Genomic DNA, 20,453 nt, shown 5'->3' with positions numbered 1-20,453 from the left:
GGATAGGGGACATGTCCTAGTCAGCCCAAGCTGTGAAGCAGAAAGTCTCAAGGAGCTTCAGAATAAGAAAATAATTTCTAAACCCAGTTTAAGTGTCATTCAAAGAGGCACCAGACAGGGACTTCCTTGGCAGTGCAGTGGATAAGAATCCACCTTGCCAGGGGGCATGGGTTCAATTCCTGGTCAGGGAACTAGGATCATACATGCCCAGAGCAACTAAGCTTACCCTCCACAGCTACTGGAACCAGCTGGCCTCAACTACTGAGCCTATGTGCCACAACGAGAGTCCATGCACTGCAACGAAAGATCCCACATGAAGCAACAAAGACTCCACATGCTGCAACTAAGACCTGGCGCAGCCAAATAAATAACTATCTTAGAAAACAGACAGCATTTTATCTCCCTAACCAAGATGAGAACCATCAGAAGTTAGGATGCAATGAGAGCTCCATGGAGTTTTCTGAGAATTCACCTTGGAAATAAGAATGTGAGATTGGCACCGTAAAAGAGAAACCACTGACAAGTTGTAACACAGTTTTCATGGAGAGCCATGGGACTCTCAAGTCCAAAAAACAAGCAACTACCATTTATTCATCACGAAACAGAGGTAATGCTGACTAACGAAGATATGATTTTCCTCATATGGCTTTTCTGATTTCAATCATGGTACCATCAGAAGATTCAATTGACCAAATAAGAAATTACCCTGCAGAATCTCTGATGAATAAATGCTCATAAGGTGTTAATTTTCTGCAGCCCATTTTTTTTTCTTTTCCTATCCACTAGGCTCTCAAAAACGATCAATCTCAAAAATTTGGGTTTTGTTGTTGTTGTTGTTAAATTTCAGTCTTTTATTCCACATTCTTTCAAATTAAATAGAGAAGTATAGTTTAAATATGAGATGGTTGGATGGCTTCACTGACTCAAAGGATATGAGTCTGAGCAAACTCAGGGAGATGTTGAAGGACAGGGAAGCTTGGCATACTATAGTCCATGAGGTTGCTGAGTCAGACATGACTGAGTGACTAAACAGCAACAAAATATGGCCACTCTGTATAGCTTGTAAATTCTCATCCTCTTTGAAGTGACTTCAGCCATCAGTAAGCAGAACTTTCTAAATTACAGCCAAAATAATATCATGAAGGCAGTTTGGGGTTTGTAAAAACAGTGCAGGTAACATTCATCATTGACTCAGTTACCACAACTAGAGAGGCTGAAAAAAATTCCCTTGTGTTTCCTTCTTTTATCACTAAAGTTGAAGGAAGAGAGAGTGAAATTCCATAGGGAATGGTAGTTCATCAAATCTTTGAGTCTCCTGTGAGTGCAAAAACCATTTCATCATATTTCCTCTGGGAGAAGTGATGACTGAAACTTAAATATTTTCTGCAAATAGAGCAAAAGTGGGATGAGCGGATGGCTCAGGGACAGCAGGAGGGAGATTGCTCATCTTGGGATTCTTCTCAGAATATTTGTTCAGCATAACTCAGTAAGAGAAGAGGAGGCATTGGACCTCTCCCCAAAGGTAAAAAACAAACAAACACACACAAAACCACACAAGTTATTCCCATGTCAGCATGTTTGGGGCTAAAAAGAAATATGACCTGTTCAGAATGGAGTGTTATGCTACTAAGTGCTTCTTTGGGCATGGATTTCCTTGGCATCAGGTCCATGCCATCTTAAAGTTTACAAAAGAGATATAGACCATGGGTTTGACTTTTAGATGTCTCACTCTAAGTCAGAATTTAAACTGCTAGAATTAGAAATTTCGCAGATGAGGAAGCTGCATCTCACAGCAATTCATCAAGTTCAAACAATTAATTTAGTTGATGGTGGTATTACTATCAATCACACCAAGATTTAGCTTATTATGAATGTGTGCATACTGCATGCTTAAGTCACTTCAGTCATGTTTGACTCTCAGGATGCAGGACTGCATCCTGCCAGGCTCCTCTGTCCAAGGGATTCACTAGGAAAGTATACTGGAGTGGATTGCCATGCCCTCCTCTAGGGGATCTTCCAGACCCAGGAATTGAACCCGGGTCTCTTACATCTACCTGCATTGACAGGCAGGTTCTTTACCACTAGCACCACCTGGGAAGCCCATTATGAATGACCACACCCCAGTGAAAGATGCACTATACTTCTCTACTTTCTTGAGCAATAAACCAAATAGAGTAGATTCAGTCTGACTTCTTTCAGGTTTACATAGAGGGCACCCTATTTATTTCTAAGTTTATATTTTGGTTTGGTTTGGTTTACTCTTGCCCACTCCCTTCTTAGAATTTTTCAATGGACCAGTTATCCATAAAAACAGAGAAAAAGTTTACCAACACATGCTCCTGTGTGTCCATAGAGATGGATAACACTTTCCCTATTCTCCCAAGAGAGGAATCCTTGAATCTTAACTCTGAGTTGAAGCTGTTGGCTAGGCAATAAAATTGTCCAAAGACACAGCAGTGTTTTCATCCTTGTTATGCTCCATGCCAAAATCCTGGGTGTTTCTAAAGATCAGAGAAACCAAAGAACTAATTCCATGCCCATGAATAATAGGCAAGACAGGAAAGAAAGAAAGGTGGGCACAAAAGTAAAGATCTATAATCTCCATCAAATCACATATACACAGAAGAAGACAAAGTGAAGTAGATTCTAGAGTCAGATCCAGCTCTGCTACTTACTGGCTCTTGATTGTACAGAAGCTACTTAGTATCTAGCCTTGCTCTTTTCAGATGTAAGATGGAGATAATGTCGGCACCTACTTCATAGAGCTGTGATGAGGATGAAATTACATAATGTGTGGATGAAAGGAAAATTCTGGCATACAGTTAGCATTCTGGCCTTTTAAAAATTATCATTTTTCACTGCTTTAATCTTGTATTGCTCACCCTCTGCTCCAAGTATTTCACTTTCTGTGTATGTGTGTGTGTGTGTGTGTGGAGAGTGGGGTGGTATGATGTGTTATGTCCTGAGACCCTGGGATCTTTTTGTGTGTGTTTGTGTGCCTGTATGCAATGAGAGTGAATGTTTGCTGTCTGCTTTGTTTTAGAAAGAACGGGCACGCAAAACTATTCTTTACTAATTAATTAGGTATATATTCACACCAATCAGGTCAAACATTTGGTACTATGTGGTAAATGACTTCAGAACACCAAGGTTTTTGGAGAGGATGATTTGCCATCCCTAAGATGCTAACATCTTCTCCTATGTTGACTGAGTTCGTGCAGGAAACCCATGGCCATCACCTTCACCAAAGTCATTTGATTTGCCCTGTGGATCACTGAGTCTAATTACTGGGAGGATTTTTAAGAATCACCTCAAACAATAAGCCAAATCCAGACACACATAAAATTGAAAAGGTGGATAAAGAAAACCACTCAATGGTGACTGAGTTTATCTTTATGGGCATCACTCAAGACCCTCAGCTGCAGGTCATCTTTTTTGTGATCTTCCTCTTGGTCTACCTGGTCAATGTAGTGGGGAATGTTGGGATGATTATCCTGATCATAACAGACACTCAGCTTCACACACCCATGTATTTTTTCCTCTGCAACCTCTCTTTTGTCGACCTGGGCTACTCCTCAGCCATTGCCCCCAGGATGCTGGCTGACTTCTTAACAAAGCACAAAGTCATCTCTTTCTCCAGCTGTGCCACCCAGTTTGCATTCTTCGTAGGCTTTGTGGATGCCGAGTGCTATGTCCTGGCTGCCATGGCCTACGACCGCTTTGTGGCCATCTGTCGACCCCTTCGCTACAGCGCTCTCATGTCCAAGCAAGTCTGCTTGGCTCTCATGCTGGGCTCCTACCTGGCTGGCTTGGTGAGTTTAGTCGCCCACACTGCCCTCACTTTCAGTCTGAGTTACTGTGGTTCCAACATCCTCAACCACTTCTTCTGTGAAATCCCACCACTCTTAGCCCTCTCTTGCTCAGACACCTACATCAGTGAGATCTTGCTCTTCAGTCTCTGTGGCTTCATTGAATTCAGCACCATCCTCATCATCTTTATCTCCTATGCCTTCATCCTCATCGCAATCATCAGAATGCACTCAGCTGAAGGCCGCCTTAAGGCTTTCTCCACCTGTGGGTCTCACCTCACTGGCGTCACACTTTTTTATGGTACAGTCATGTTTATGTACCTGAGGCCAACATCCAGCTACTCCCTGGATCAAGACAAATGGGCCTCTGTGTTCTACACTGTTATCATCCCCATGTTGAATCCCTTGATCTACAGTTTACGAAACAAGGATGTGAAGGCTGCTCTCAAGAAAATAATTGGAAAGAAACCTCAATAATATTAATCACAAAAATGAAAAAAAATATTAACACAGGTAAATAATAGTGGTAGAAGGATGTGGCAGGAAATAAAAAAAATTCTAGTAACTTTCTCATAAGCCCTACAACTTACCAAATATTTGCTGAGTCAATCTTCTATTTTTTTTTAGTTGAGGTATAGTTGATATGCCATTTTGTATAAGTTTCCATGTACAGCATACTGATTCAAAATTTTTAAAGGTTATGCTTCACTTATAGTTATTATAAAATACTGCCTATGTTCCTTGTACTGTACAAGATATTCTTGTAGCTTATTTATTTTTTATGTTTGCTATATTGACTAGTTTGTTTTGTTTTGTTAGATTCCACATATAAGAGATATCATGCAGTATTTGTCTTTCTCTGTCTGACTTAATTCACTAAGCATTATATCCTCCAAGTCAATCCTAAATTCCTAAGGATTTTCAGTAATCTTTAACTCTATGATCTGAAGAAAAGATAAACTAATATTTTTGAAAGTCAAGCTGAGAAAGATGCATTAGGCTTTTCTTTTTTAAAAAATTCTTATTGGAAGATAGATCATTTTCAATGTTGTATTAGTTTCAGGTGTACATTAAAATGAATCTGATATACATATATCCACTCTTTTTTAGATTCTTTTCCCATATAGGTCATTAGAGAGTATTGAATAGACCTCCCTATGCTATCCAGTAGGTCCTTACTAATTATCTGTTTTATATACTGTAGTGTGTATGTCCGGAGAAGGCAATGGCAACCCACTCCAGTACTCTTGCCTGGAAAATCCCATGGACATAGGAGCCTGGTAGGCTGTAGTCCATGGGGTCGCGAAGAGTCGGACACGACTGAGAGACTTCACTTTCATTTTTCACTTTCATGTGTTAGAGAAGGAAATGGCAACCCACTCCAGTGTTCTTGCCTGGAGAATCCCAGGGATGGGAGAGCCTGGTGGGCTGCCACCTATGGGGTCATGCAAAGTCGGACACGACTGAATCGACTTAGCAGCAGCAGTGTGTATGGCAATCCCAATCTTCCAATTTATCCCTCCCTCACATTACCCACTGACATACATGTTTTTTTGTTTGTTTGTTCCTGTTTTTGAAATTGGATCACAGGTTGATTCGAAATGGAGACAGGACATGAAAGATGAAATAAACAACCAATCGCTCTAAAGAATATTTTTTTTCAGAGTCAAGAAGAATGATAGATTCAAATGTTGAAAATTTCTCTACTGTGAAAGGAAGTCAGAGAAAACTTAGCCAAATACATGAGGAATGGGGCTGATGTGAACGATAACTTAACTGATCCCAGGATCCTTTCACTCATATATTTAGCAAAACCTTATAAATGCCAGATATGTGCCTCTGGAGGATACAAACATGAGACACACATGTGCCAAGGACAGGGGTTTTCTGTGCTTCCAGAGAGAGTATACCGTGTTTTCTCTCTGAGACTCCTGCCACCAACAAAATCAGGAGCTATGCAAAGGGAAAGATTGAGGGCAGGAGGAGAAGGGGGTGACAGGGTGAGATGTTTGCATGGCATCATCAACCCAATGGACATAAGTTTGAGTAAACTCTGGGAGACAGTGAAGGACAGGGAAGCCTGACACACTGCAGTCCATGGGGTTGCAAAGGGTTGGACACGACTGAGCAACTGAACAACAATGCAAAGCCCAAGAATAAGAGCTGGAGACTCAGGCTCTGCTAACTAGATTTGTGAATATTGACAAGACTCTTTTCTTTTCTTTTTTGTTCCTGTCCTCAGTTTTCCCTGATGCCAAGTGGTTGGTTTCACCTAATAATCACTGGTACACTATGGTCTCTTCTTCTTAAAATTGAAAGGTGTAGACATCTGAGTTTGGTCAACTTCACATATTTACATCCTTTCAGTCCTCAAAGGATACAGTTTGGATCAATCCCTAAGGCTAATTTTAGCAAGACTGTAATGTCTATAGGACTGGCTGTCCAGCTCTCATCCTTAATTTCCCCTCTGCCTTCCTTTCCCTCTCTTCCAATTGCACGTAAACTCTAGCCTCTTGGGGCACCAAGAGTCTTCATGTTTTCCACCATCATCCCAAGGCCCTTATCAAAGAATAGTTCCATTAACTCTGACATATCAATGACTGACGATAGAGAAGGATATAATTTCTCTTTGCGTGTTGTCAATGTTATGGTGTGGGTGCACACGTGTGTCCAATTCTGTGTGATTCCATGGCTGTAGCCCTCCAGGTTCCTCTGTCCACGGAGTTATCTCAGCAACAATACTGTAATGGGTTGCCATTTCCTACTCCATGGGATCTTCCCGACACAGGGATCAAACCCCCATTTATTGCATCTCCTGCATTGGCAGGCAGATTCTTTTTTACCACCGTGCCACCTGGGAAGTGGAGAAGGAAATGGCAACCCACTCCTGTATTCTTGCTTGGAGAATTCCGTGGACAGAGGAGCTTGGTGGCTATAGTCCATGGGGGTCACAACTGAGTGACTGAGCACCTGGGAAGCCTACAAATCTTGAATTAGAAAGCAAGAGTGCTAGTATCAGGATAGGGTAAAGACAGAGACTGGGATCTAAGGACACCTAAGTTTTTCTCAGATATGTTGAAATTCCATCACATCATCCATTTCAAATACTTGCACTGTTTCTATCTCAGCCCTTCCTCCAGTCCAATATAATGAAAGGTCAGGGAAACACAATGGTTGCCTTAAAGTATAGAGCATCCACACTCATCATGAAAAGCATAAGAGAGCTTTAGGGATAGAAGCCTCAGAATTTACCAGTCATTCTAATGAGTGTCATTATATATGAGTTGAAATTGATCTGGTTCAAAATCACTCAATCCCAACATGAGTTCTTAAAATATCACTGGTGTCACATAATGGAGGAAACTATACGGGTTAATAGACAGATGTAAGAGTTGGGAGGAGAAGGAAATGGCAACCAACTCCAGTATTCTCACCTGGAGAATCATAGGGACAGAGGAGCCTGGCAGGCTGCTATCTATGGGGTCACACAGAATCGGACACGACTGACGTGACTTAGCAGCAGCAGTGTTGGCAGTCCTGAAACAGTCCAGAGATTCAACCTTCTGTCTTGAGTGTTTTTGTTTTTATTTTTAATAATCCAATGAATAATCCTATATGCTATGTGAAAAATAAGAAAATGGGATTTCCTTTCCCACTAACTACAAACCAAGCAGTATATGTCATAATTTTAAAAAAAGAAAAGAATAGTAAACAAGAAAGAAAACAAGACCAGGAGCTGACTGTGGCTCAGATCATGAACTCCTTATTGCCAAATTCAGACTGAAAATGAAGAAAGTAGGGAAAACCACTAGACCATTCAGGTGTGACCTAAATCAAATTCTTTATGACTATACAGTTGAAGTGAAAAATAGATTTAAGGGACTACATTTGATAGAGTGCCTGATGAACTATGGACGGAGGTTCATCACATTGTACAGGAGACAGGGATCAAGACCATCCCCATGGAAAAGAAATTCAAAAAAGCAAAATGGCTGTCTGGGGAGGCCTTACAAATACCTGTGAAAAGAAGAAAAGTGAAAAGCAAAAGAGCAAAGGAAAGATATAAGCATCTGAATGCAGAGTTCCAAAGAATAGCAAGGAGAGATAAGAAAGCCTTCCTCAGTGATCAATGCAAAGAAATAGAGGAAAACAACAGAATGTGAAAGACTAGAGATCTCTTCAAGAAAATTAGAGATACCAAGGGAACATTTCATGCAAAGATGGGCTCAATAAAGGACAGAAACAGTATGGACCTAACAGAAGCTGAAGATATTAAGAAGAGGTGACAAGAATACACAGAAGAACTGTACAAAAAAGATCTTCACGACCCAGATAATCACGATGGAGTGATCATTGACCTAGAGCCAGACATCCTGGAATGTGAAGTCAAGTGGGCCTTAGAAAGCATCACTACGAACAAAGCTAGTGGAGGTGATAGAATTCTAGTTGAGCTATTTCAAATCCTGAAAGATGATGCTGTGAAAGTGCTGCACTCAATATGCCAGCAAATTTGGAAAACTCAGCAGTGGCCACAGGACTGGAAAAGGTCAGTTTTCATTCCAATCCCAAAGAAAGGCAATGCCAAAGAATGCTCAAACTACCACACAATTGCATTCATCTCACACGCTAGTAAAGTAATGGTCAAAATTCTCCAAGCCAGGCTTCAGCAATACGTGAACTGTGAACTTCCAGATGTTCAAGCTGGTTTTAGAAAAGGCAGAGGAACCAGAGATCAAATTGCCAACATTTGTTGGATAATCGAAAAAGCAAGAGTTCCAGAAAAACATCTATTTCTGCTTTATTGACTATGACAAAGCCTTTGACTGTGTGGATCACAATAAACTGTGGAAAATTCTGAAAGAAATGGGAATACCAGACCACTTGACCTGCCTCTTGACAGACCTATATGCAGGTCAGGAAGCAACAGTTAGAACTTGACAAGGAACAACAGACTGGTTTCAAATAGGAAAAGGAGTACATCAAGGCTGTATATTGTCACCCTGCTTATTTAACTTCTATGCAGAATACATCATGAGAAATGCTGGGCTGTAAGAAGCACAAGCTGGAATCAAGATTGCCGGGAGAAATGTCAATAACCTCAGATATGCAGATGACACCACTCTTATGGCATAAAATGAAGAGGAACTAAGAAGCCTCTTGATGAAAGTGAAAGAGGAGAGTGAAAAAGTTGGCTTAAAGCTCAACATTCAGAAAACGAAGATTGTGGCATCTGGTCCCATCTGTTCATGGGAAATAGATAGAGAAACAGTGGAAACAGTGTCAGACTTTTTTGGGGGGGCTCCAAAATCACTGCGGATGGTGATTGCAGCCATGAAATTAAAATACGCTTACTCCTTGGGAGGAAAGTTATGACCAACGTAGATAGCATATTCAAAAGCAGAGACATTACTTTGCCAACAAAGGTCCGTCTAGTCAAGGCTATGGTTTTTTCAGTTGTCATGTATGGATGTGAGAATTGGACTGTGAAGAAGGCTGAGTGCCGAAAAATTGATGCTTTTGAACTGTGGTGTTGGAGAAGGCTCTTGAGAGTCCCTTGGACTTCAAGGAGATCCAACCAGTCCATTCTGAAGGAGATCAGTCCTGGGTGTTCTTTGGAAGGACTGATGCTAAAGCTGAAACTCCAGTACTTTGGCCACCTCATGCGAAGACTTGACTCATTGGAAAAGACTCTGATGCTGGGAGGGATTGGGGGCAGGAGGAGAAGGGGACGACAGAGGATGAGATCTCTGGATGGTATCACCAACTCGACGGACATGAGTTTGGGTGAACTTCAGGAGTTGGTAATGGACAGGGAGGCCTGGTGTGCTGCAATTCATGGGGTCACAAAGAGTTGGACACAACTGAGTGACTGAACTGAACTGAACTGAACGTAACTGAGTAGCTTCACCACCAGAAAGATCTCTGAATATCATTTCCATGTCTCAAATCAATATTCAATGACTTTAATATTAAAAAGACTATCTTTTTTTTTCTTTCTTAATTAATAGTTGTATCCAGTGAGTAAATGAATCACTTTAAATTTCTTTAGGTTCCTACAACAATGAATAGTGGTAAGCATTATTCCAATTTTAAAGAGGATAAAACCAAAATTCAGAAAGATCAATAAACTTGTCAAATGTAAGTAATAGAGTCAAAAGTTGATCCAAGGGCTCTACTTTCCACTCTGACCAATGGCAAATATTCAGGCTTTTTGAAAATAGTATTTGAGTATAGTCCTCATATAGGTTCTGCTATTTCTTTCTGTTTTAAGACTTTGGACAACTTAATAAGTCTCTATAAGCCTTCATTTCTTTACCTACTAAATGGGAATAATAATGCTAACATTTTAGCATTTGTTCAATAATATGCAGTGATCTCTATTAAAAATCTGTTCCATAAATTATTAAATAAACATAAACTCCTCCTATTTTTGCTTCATTTATATCTTAACTACAAAAATATCACTGTAACTGTGATGCAATTAAATGAGGAAACTAAGTTTTTTCCATGTAAGTGGTGGTTGAAGCATTATATCAACTTATAATGAAAAGAGAAAAGTGGATAGATGTTGGATCACCTTAGTCTTAGTCAGTCCCACCAATAATCATGTCAAATAAATCCTGCAATGTCTCTGTACTTCAGTCTTTCAACAGTAAAATGAAGGCATTATTTACACTTCATCTATCCTGTTAGTTTGCTCAAATAAGTATACATAAATGTCTGGTGTTTAAAAAGGCTTGAATTATCTTTCATACATTAAAAACTTCATCCAGCAATACAATCATAATAGAGATAAGTATTTCGATTTTGATCATATTCTCTACAATAGACTACATAGACCTTTTGAATGGCTATTCCCTTTAATCAACAAAGAACTGGTAAACTCCATACTAAGAGCAACTAAAGGCAAAAACTGATGCAGAAGCGGTTAATACAGAAGATGTCAGAGTGAGATAAAGCTGAGGCTAAATTCAGCTTCTCCACTCTCAAGCTATAAAAGCTCAGGTGAGATTGTTTTTTTAACAGTTGGTGCTTAAATCTATCTATCTGTCTGTCTATGATTTCTGACTTCACCTATTTGACATTCAGTTCAGTTCAGTGGCTCAGTCGTGTCTGACTCTTGGAGATGCCATGGACTGTAGCCTGCCAGGCTCCTCTGTCCATGGGATTTTCCAGGCAAGAATACTGGAGTGGGTTTCCATGCCCTCCTCCTCCAAGGGATCTTTCCAACCCAGGGATCGAACCTGTGTCTCTTACACTCCTGCTTCTTTACCACTAGTGCCACTTGGGAAGCCCCTTAGAGAGAATACTAGGCATAATTAGGGTCTAAGATTCCTCATCCTATCCCATGGTTGCCCCAATTTCATAACATGGAAACTGTAAAATTGCCAAAGTCCTTTGCTTAATAGTCTAAGTCCTCTTCCTTAAACCACTTCTTTGATATTTTTTCTCCCTGCTTGTTTTGTGCAAAAATTCTCCTATAAAGTTATTTCTTGAATGGCATTCACATTTTTCTACCTCTGTATTCTTCCCAGCTTTATACTCCTTCCTTCTCTACTTCCTGCTTCTCTAATAGTCTGAACTCCACGTCTTGGAATATTCAAACTTGTCTCTTCCTTCAAGGATCAGCTTACATACCACTCTCTCAAAAACCCTCATTCTCAGCACCACTTTGGGTGCTGGGAAATCGGGTCAACCACTTGTAAAAGAATGTAACTAGAACACTTTCTAACACCATACACAAAAACAAACTCAAAATGGATTAAAGATCTCAACGTAAGACCAGAAACTATAAAACTCCTAGAGGAGAACATAGGCAAAACACTCTCTGACATACATCATAGCAGGATCCTCTATGATCCACCTCCCAGAATATTGGCAATAAAAGCTAAAATAAACAAATGGGACCTAATTAAACTTAAAAGCTTCTGCACATCAAAGGAAACTATTAGCAAGGTGAAAAGACAGCCTTCAGAATGGGAGAAAATAATAGCAAATGAAGCAACTGACAAACAACTAATCTCAAAAATATACAAGCAACTCCTACAGCTCAACTCCAGAAAAATAAATGACCCAATCAAAAAAATGGGCCAAAGAACTAAATAGACATTTCTCCAAAGAAGATATACAGATGGCTAACAAACACATGAAAAGATGCTCAACATCACTCATTATCAGAGAAATGCAAATCAAAACCACTATGAGGTACCATTTCACGCCAGTCAGAATGGCTGTGATCCGAAAGTCTACAAGCAATAAATGCTGGAGAGGGTGTGGAGAAAAGGGAACCCTCTTCCACTGTTCGTGGGAATGCAAACTAGTACAGCCACTCTGGAGAACAGTGTGGAGATTCCTTAAAAAAACTGGAAATAGAACTGCCTTATGATCCAACAATCCCACTGCTGGGCATACACACTGAGGAAACCAGAAGGGAAAGAGACACGTGTACCCCAATGTTCATCGCAGCACTGTTTATAATAGCCAGGACATGGAAGCAACCTAGATGTCCATCAGCAGATGAATGGATAAGAAAGCTGTGGTACATATACACAATGGAGTACTACTTAAAAAGAACACATTTGAATCAGTTCTAATGAGGTGGCTGAAACTGGAGCCTATTATACAGAGTGAAGTAAGCCAGAAAGAAAAACACGAATACAGTATGCTAACGCATATATATGGAATTTAGAAAGATGATAACAATAACCCTGTGTACGAGACAGCAAAAGAGACACTGATGTATAGAACAGTCTTATGGACTCTGTGGGAGAGGGAGAGGGTGGGAAGATTTGGGAGAATGGCATTGAAACATGTGTAATATCATGTATGAAACGAGTTGCCAGTCCAGGTTCAATGCACAATACTGGATGCTTGGGGCTGGTGCACTGGGACGACCCAGAGGGATGGAATGGGGAGGGAGGAGGGAGGAGGGTTCAGGATTGGGAGCACATGTATACCTGTGGCAGATTCGTTTTGATGTTTGGCAAAACTAATACAGTGTTTCAGGTTTAAAAATAAAATTAAATTAAAAAAAAAAAAGCCCTCATTCTCTGATCTACTGAACCCCTCAAAAAAACCTACTCTTCTGAATAGCAAATCCTTTCATTGATAAGTTGCACTTGTTGATGCGATATTTATGCACATATGTGTATAAATGCCTTGAAACACAGACACTATATAAGATGTGCCTGAGTGTTGCCATGGCAATAGAAACCTCATAATGGACACTGAGAAACGTTTATGAAAAGAAAAGAGTGAGTTGACATATTTGATGCCTGCTGCTGCTGCTGCTGAGTCGCTTCAGTCGTGTCTGACTCTGCGACCCCATAGACGGCAGCCCACCAGGCTCCCCAGTCCCTGGGATTCTCCAGCCAAGAACACTGGGGTGGATTTCCATTTCCTTCTCCAATGCATGAAAGTGAAAAGTGAAAGTGAAGTCGCTCAGTCGTGTCCGACTCTTCGCGACCCCATGGACTGCAGCCTACCAGGCTCCTCCGTCCATGGGATTTTCCATGCAAGAGTACTGGAGTGGGGTGCCAGTGCCTTCTCTGATTTGATGCCTAGACCGCTTCAAACAACCAAATACCAAAACTAAGCAGCCATTTGAGGTGCTCTGAAAACAGCTGTTTTGGTATCTTTGGGTTTTTTTGTTTTTATTTTTGTTTTTTTATTTAACTTTACAATATTGTATTGGTTTTGCCATACATCAACATGCATCCACCACGGGTGTACATGTGTTCCCCATCTTGAACCCCCCTCCCACCTCCCTCCCCGTACCATCCCGCTGGGTCATCCCAGTGCACCAGCCCCAAGCTTCCTGTATCCTGCATCAAACCTGGACTGGCGATTCGTTTCTTATATGATATTTTACATGTTTTAATGCCATTCTCCCAAATCATCCCCCTCCTCCCTCTCCCACAGAGTCCAAAAGACTGTTCTATACATCTGTGTCTCTTTTGCTGTCTCGCATACAGGGTTGTCATTACCATCTTTCTAAATTCCATATATATGCGTTAGCATACTGTATTCGTGTTTTTCTTTCTGGCTTACTTCACTCTGTAAAATAGGCTCCAGTTTCATCCACCTCATTAGAACTGATTCAAATGTGTTCTTTTTAATGGCTGAGTAATACTCCATTGTGTATATGTACCACAGCTTTCTTATCCATTCATCTGCTGATGGATTGTTTTTAACTCTACTAGATCAAATGTTAGTGAAATAAGCCTCTTCACCAGACCTGGCTTCTGGAGACAGGAATAGGAGCCCATAATAAAATCAGTGCTATGAATGCCATCCACAGATGACACCTGAAATTCAGCATTTTCAGCTTCATCTTAGGCATTTGCTTTGACAACCCGCCTCTTAGAAGTACAAGAAACTGTTAGTCACTCAGTCGTGCCTGACTCTATGAGACTCTAAGGACTGTAGCCCACCAGGCCCCTCTGTCCTTGGGATTCTCCAGCAAGAATACAGAAGGGGGTTGTCATGCCCTCCTCCAGGGAATCTTCCCAACCCAGGGATGGAATCCAGGTCTCCCGCATTGCAGGTGGTTTCTTTATTATCTGAACCAGCGGGGAAGCCCAAGAAAAAGCGAGTGAGTAGCCTATTCCTTCTCCCAGGGATCTACCTGGCCCAGGAATCAAACTGTAGTCTTCTGCATTGCAGGTGGATTTTTACCAGCTGAGCTACTGGGGAAACCCCTTAGAAGTACAAGTTACATTGAACTCGAATATACCTTAAAATTTCTTGCTTCTAGTCCTATGCATTGAATAAAACTAACCCACCTAGAAAACACATGCTTCTGTTTTATGTCACAAATCAGTCATTACTTTTTCTAGGACTCACTCGTGAAATCACTTTCCAGATTTTTCTCATCTGTACAATGGTACCAATAATACCTACAACATGGAGTTTCTGTAAGAAGAAAGCAAGATAATATTACCATGGCCAGTTGTCCCTTTCCTTGAGAGTTTTATTTCTTTGCCTACTATCTTGGAGTAAGTATCAATTGTGCAGACTTTTACTCTCAAAAATGCCCTAATTCAGATATTAAAGTATAAGAAAATCCCAAGTAGTGTATTTAAGCATTTTGGGTCTTAATTAATGGCAGCAGTCCTTTGTGCTAGAAAAACACTGCACATGTAATTTTTCTATAACATTAAACCACATACTCTTTTTATATAAAGCCAGTGGTGCCAGTGGTAAAGAACCTGCTGCCAATGCAGGAAACACAAGAGATTCAAGTTCAACCCCTGGGTGGGGAAAATCCCCTAGAGTAGAAAATGGCAACCCACTCCAGTACTCTTGCCTGGTAAATTTCATGGACTGAGGAGTTTGGTGGGCTTCAGTCCATGGGACCACAAAGAGTCAAACAAGACTGAGCACAGGGCATTTACTTGGTAGACTGTGAAACTTTAAGGTACTCTCTCTTCACCCTCAAATCATATGATATAACAAGATTGAGCTGGTGTCCTCTATGTCTTTTTTGCTCTGGCAAGTGGGTTCTTTACCACTAGAGCCACCTGGGAAGCCCAAATGGCATGTTAATGAGCTCTTAAATAGTAGAGCTGGGAAAAGAGCTAACTTCTACTGGTTCCTAGTCCAGTATTCTGCAAACAGAGAAATGTACAGCATTATAGAAAATGATAAGTATGATTAGAATTGAGAAGAGCTTTGGGGAAACTCTATGAAGGTCTGGTACATGGCTGTATTCAATCTGATGTGTTTGATTAAATTGATGAGTCAAGATTTAGACAGTATTGTGTTGTGAAGCATTTGTTGAAAGCCCCCCATTGCCTATGGTTTATGGTGAGCTGAACCATTGAAAATTCAAATGGGCCAAAAAAGCACTATTGATGTTTAAGTGAAGGAAAACAGCAAAGTAGGTGATATCAAAGAAGCAGTTCAGCTTTCAGATGATTTTGGAATAGAGGTACTGATAACAAATAATTTGTTTCCCTGTGACTTTTCTTCTTTCCAATATTTTACAACCCTCATATTTTCTAACAGTAATGTTAAATTAATTTTGTTCATTAAAGGACAAAGATACCTATTGAGAAAGCTGGTACCTGATGTATGATGTATGATAGTAGTGTTTCTGTACTTATAGTGATTCCAATATTGTTCTTAAAATAAATATAGCATGTCCAAAAAGTGAAAACCATTTCAGTAGAAATTTTGACAGGTTTATAATATATACATTTTAAAATTATTTTATAATAAATCTGTTCTAGAGAGATTAGAGATATCTAGATAGAGATAAAGAGAAGGTTGATGGCTTTTTACTTTTTTAATGAATTTATTTCATTTTGGCTGCACAGCATGTGGGATCTTAGTTTCTCAACCAGGGATTGAATCCATGGCACCTGCATTGGAATTGCAATCTTAAATAAAAAGCCCCTGCTTTTAATTTTTTAAAACATTCTTTAAACCAGTGATGTTTCCTTCACCTGTTTAACCAGAGATAGTCCTTTTTTTGATTGTGTACAACCTTTGTATTTAGATAAATGGTTGCATTTATTTATTGGACATCTATAAAACAGAAATTATCTTCTTTTTATTTTATTCTAAATTGTGAAATAAGCAAGTGATAAAATTTTAGAAACCACTACTTCTGTGCTCAAAGGCCATCTTTAAGCTTTTTTGTTTGATTGGTTTTGCTATTCTCTTAATTTAAAGAATGATTCTTTTCTAAAGATATCAGTGGTTGAAAAGCTTCAAAACGCAGGAATCGTTTCCACGCGTTTGTGACACACATGTATACCTGTCTGCTACACAGCATTCAGAAAAACCTTTCCAAACTAGTTGTGTCATATCACCCTTCTTGATAATACTTACATATTTCTAAGAATAAATTCCTACTCCTTACCACAGTCAGTTTAGTCCTGCATGGTCAGGCTATTGTCTGCTCACCACACACCTCCTGCTTCTCACCAGTTTTCTTTATCCCCTCAGATAGAGAAAGCTGTCTCCAGTCTTTGCCCACAAACCCCCTTTACATAGAAATCTCTTCTCAATGTGACTATTTCTCCTTCCAATCTTTGTATGCAGCTTGTCTGCCACTGCCCCTTGATCAGTACTTCCCTTATTCCATTTATCATAATTTGCCGATATGTGTCCATATTATATGTATATTATAAATATTTATGTATAGATAAGGAAAGGAAGTATTTCTATTTTAATTAGCATTATGTTCTATAATCATTCAATAATACACGGTGAATGAATGAGTTTATTTATTCATTCACTTTTGACCAAATCTTCTGCTTCTGATCATTGCTATCCTCCTGTCCACACAATCAGCCTAGGACCACCAGGAATAAGCCTATAGTCAGTTAAAATCAGATTTACTGATCCACTGTAAAGAAGAATATCACACACCAGGATTTAGGGAAAAGAGTAGGGTTAAAGTAAAAGTTAAATGAAGAAATATTTGATAGATTCATTTCAAAGCAGGGCTGTGTGCAATGGGGTCAAAATCAGGTCTAAACCACAAAGTAGCTGCAGGGTCTTGGTTCCTTAGAAACTACAAAATTAAGATAGATGTGAAATGTGGCATCCAAATACCCTTATCTGAAGTTCTGCATCTGGGTTAAAAATTGAGAATTCTTCTATCAGGCCCCTTTACATACTTCATGTATAGTTAAGATAGCCAAAGTTAAGATAATTCACCTTATTGATATGATTTAAAGAGATCACTTACAGAGAGTGTATGATTTTAGAGAAGCAAGTTTTTTCTGGGACTAAGAAAAGAGTAGTCACTCGATAAAGGGTGTTGCTTTGACACATGAAAGCTGTGGTTTGTCCTTGGGGGAGCCATGATGCTTGTTGAGTTTGCAGCTGGAATGATGTGCCTTTTATGAGTTGGCAGGGCAGATACTGACCTTCAGAGCTACTTTTCACTATATCACTTCATATTCAGAAGTCAATCATCTTATAATAACAGCTGACATCGTGTCCCATTGAGAGCTCTTCAGGTCCTCTGTTTTGCTAGAGCTCTTCTTAGAGCCCCTTTTACATCTTGGTTCCTTAGGCTATAGATCAAGGGGTTGAGCATGGGTGTGATCATAGTGTAGAACACCGCGATGATCTTGCCCCCAGCCCTGGAGGTCTTTGACTGGGGTCTCATGTACATGAAGATACCAGTTCCATAAAATAAGGCCACCACTGTCAGATGGGAAGCACAGGTGGACAGAGCCTTGTGCCTTCCAGAGGCTGACCGCATCCTGAGAACTGTCAGAAGGATTCGGGCGTAGGAAACAACAATGAGGAGAAAAGGAATGAAGACAATGACGATAGTGAAGATGAAAACAACCATCTCAGTAAATGATGTGTCAGTACAAGCCAACCTCAGGATGGAAGGAACCTCACAGAAGAAGTGATCCAGGACATTGGGTCCACAGTAGGGTAAGCTCAAGGTGAAGATGTTGATGACCGTGGAACTCAGGAAACTACTGGCCCAAGAAATGCCTGCCAATTGGACACAGGTCTTTTGGTTCATAATGACTGTGTAGTGAAGAGGATGGCAGATGGCCACATATCTGTCGTAAGCCATGACTCCAAGGAGAACGCATTCAGTCATTCCTAAGGAGAGGGAGAAGTACATCTGAGTAGCACATCTAGGAAATGGGATGGTCTTCTTTCTGCCCACCATGTTGGACAGCATTTGTGGGACGTCAGTGGATGTGTAGCAGATATCCAGAAAGGATAAATTAGTGAGGAAGAAGTACACTGGAGTTTGGAGACGTGTTTCTATCTGGATGATAGTGATAATAATAATATTCCCTACCACGGTTAATACATAGAAGAACAAGAACATAATAAAAAGAATGAGCTGCATCTTTGGCTGTGATGAGAGCCCCAGGAACACAAATTCGGTCCAAGTGAAGTTTGTTGTTATCATATTCATTTTTGAGGCCACCTCTCTTCCATAGAACCATCCACTCACCTGAAGAAGAAATCAAATGCCTTCTAGGTCACAATGTTGGAAATTTAGGATGTAAGTAAGACAGCAAGGAAAAGTCTTGGTCTGATGATATATCTTTAGTATATGAGTTGTATTACAAGTGGAAAGCATTTATTCTGCTTTCAAAGGAAATATTCCAAGAGAATAGTCAAACTCAAATACTGATGAAGTGAAATAGATATACTTGTCTTTTCTCTAAGGGTGCGTGCTTTTGGCTGTTCATAATCTTTTCAAGGCTTTTTCGGGGGCTCAGTGGTAAAGAATCTGGCAGCAATGCAGAAAACACAGGAGACACATGTTTGATGTCTGGGTTGGGAAAATTCCCTGGAACAGCAACCCACACCAGTATTCTTGCCTGGAGAATCCCATGGACAGAGGAGGCTGGTGGGCTACAGTCTAGAGGGTCGCAAAGAGTCAGACAGGACTAAAGTGACTGAGCATGCATACATGCAATCTTTCCAAATTATACCCATTCTTCAAAACCTTACTTATGCTTCTCTCTTCAAATAGATCTAATTATTTCTGTGTTCTGCATCTAGCAATAGCATGCTGTAGCACTCAAGTAAAAAGCAATAAAGGGCTTTGCTTTGTGTGCTGCCCGCTAACCTTAAAGTAAAAGCCAGAACTGCAGCCTGTGTATCTTCTGTATCACCTTGATGCAGCTTTCTAGTGATTAGACACTCTGATACCCTAAGAACAGAGTGTACACACAATCACAAACCAGTGATGGATCACACTAATCGCCAGTTCTCCCAGCTTCACAACTTTCATGCAGAAGGGTCTTGGATGGTTTTATTTTATATATATATACTATATATACACACACACAATAAGAATAATGATAGAACCAATTTTTTGAGGATTAAATAATGTGTATAAAGAAAGACAATTTAAGACAATGTTTACACATAAAAGATTATTTATAAATAATACTTATTATTAATAGCCCTAAAACATACAGTGTTCCTGCATTTATCCAGAATTTATTTCTCTAATAAAAAAAAAACATTTCAAAGAAATAATAGCATTAAAAAGGATCCAGACAAGTTAAACTTACTTGGTCAATTCACTGAGAGTTCCTTAGCTTCTATGCCTTGTGTTTACCTACTCTTAACTTATGCACAGTTATCAATAGTGTGTGTGGGTAACTGATTTGCAGCAGATCAAAAGCAGGGAGTTAGAAAGGTATGGAGTAATGAAGAGTCTTAGAGGTAGGCACAGTTACAATATCCAGAAGCTGCCAGTTATTCATCTACTCATTCTTCATTCTTTATTTTTCTTTCTTTCTTCCTTTGAAATCTGTCTTTTCAATAATCTAGTATGTACCAGATGCTGGGCTTGCCCTGATAAACACAGCAGACATTTTGATACTCTCATAAACCCTACTGTCCATATAAAGTTGAGATGAAGGAAACCAATTGATTCCCAAGAAAGTGAGGAATCTTCATAAATGTCCCAAGAAGACATTTATGAACCAAGTAGTTGCAGATCATGAAAAAGACTACTTTATGCAAAACATCATTTTCAAATAATATTAATTTGCATGTGATATGTTTTAGACAGTCTTCTTATATTTTGATTTAAATCAAGGCTTTTCAAATCAAACAGTTCAGTGAGCTGATAAACCAAATGATCTAAAATATGAAGTCCCGAGATAAAGGAAGGATGGGTCTGGACAG

General features: G+C 39.8%; 2 protein-coding genes across 2 annotated transcripts; one reads left to right on the top strand and one right to left on the bottom strand.

The window, feature by feature from the left end:
- The first annotated feature begins 550 nt into the window (after positions 1-550).
- Positions 551-4,286, top strand: LOC102398055 (olfactory receptor 1019). The gene is made up of 2 exons (XM_006080641.4): positions 551-607; positions 3,354-4,286. The coding sequence occupies exons 1-2, from the start codon at positions 551-553 to the stop codon at positions 4,284-4,286; spliced, it is 990 nt and encodes a 329-aa protein (XP_006080703.2).
- A 13,495-nt stretch (positions 4,287-17,781) lies between these two features.
- Positions 17,782-18,717, bottom strand: LOC112579320 (olfactory receptor 2G3-like). Its single transcript, XM_025265686.2, has one exon. The coding sequence runs from the start codon at positions 18,715-18,717 to the stop codon at positions 17,782-17,784; it is 936 nt and encodes a 311-aa protein (XP_025121471.2).
- Positions 18,718-20,453: the final 1,736 nt, after the last annotated feature.

The sequence above is a fragment of the Bubalus bubalis genome, chromosome 16 (genome assembly GCF_019923935.1).
Source record: "Bubalus bubalis isolate 160015118507 breed Murrah chromosome 16, NDDB_SH_1, whole genome shotgun sequence".
Classification (NCBI taxonomy): domain Eukaryota; kingdom Metazoa; phylum Chordata; class Mammalia; order Artiodactyla; family Bovidae; genus Bubalus; species Bubalus bubalis.
The sequence above is the reverse complement of the archived record's forward strand: the minus strand, read 5'-3'. Positions and strand labels throughout refer to the sequence as shown.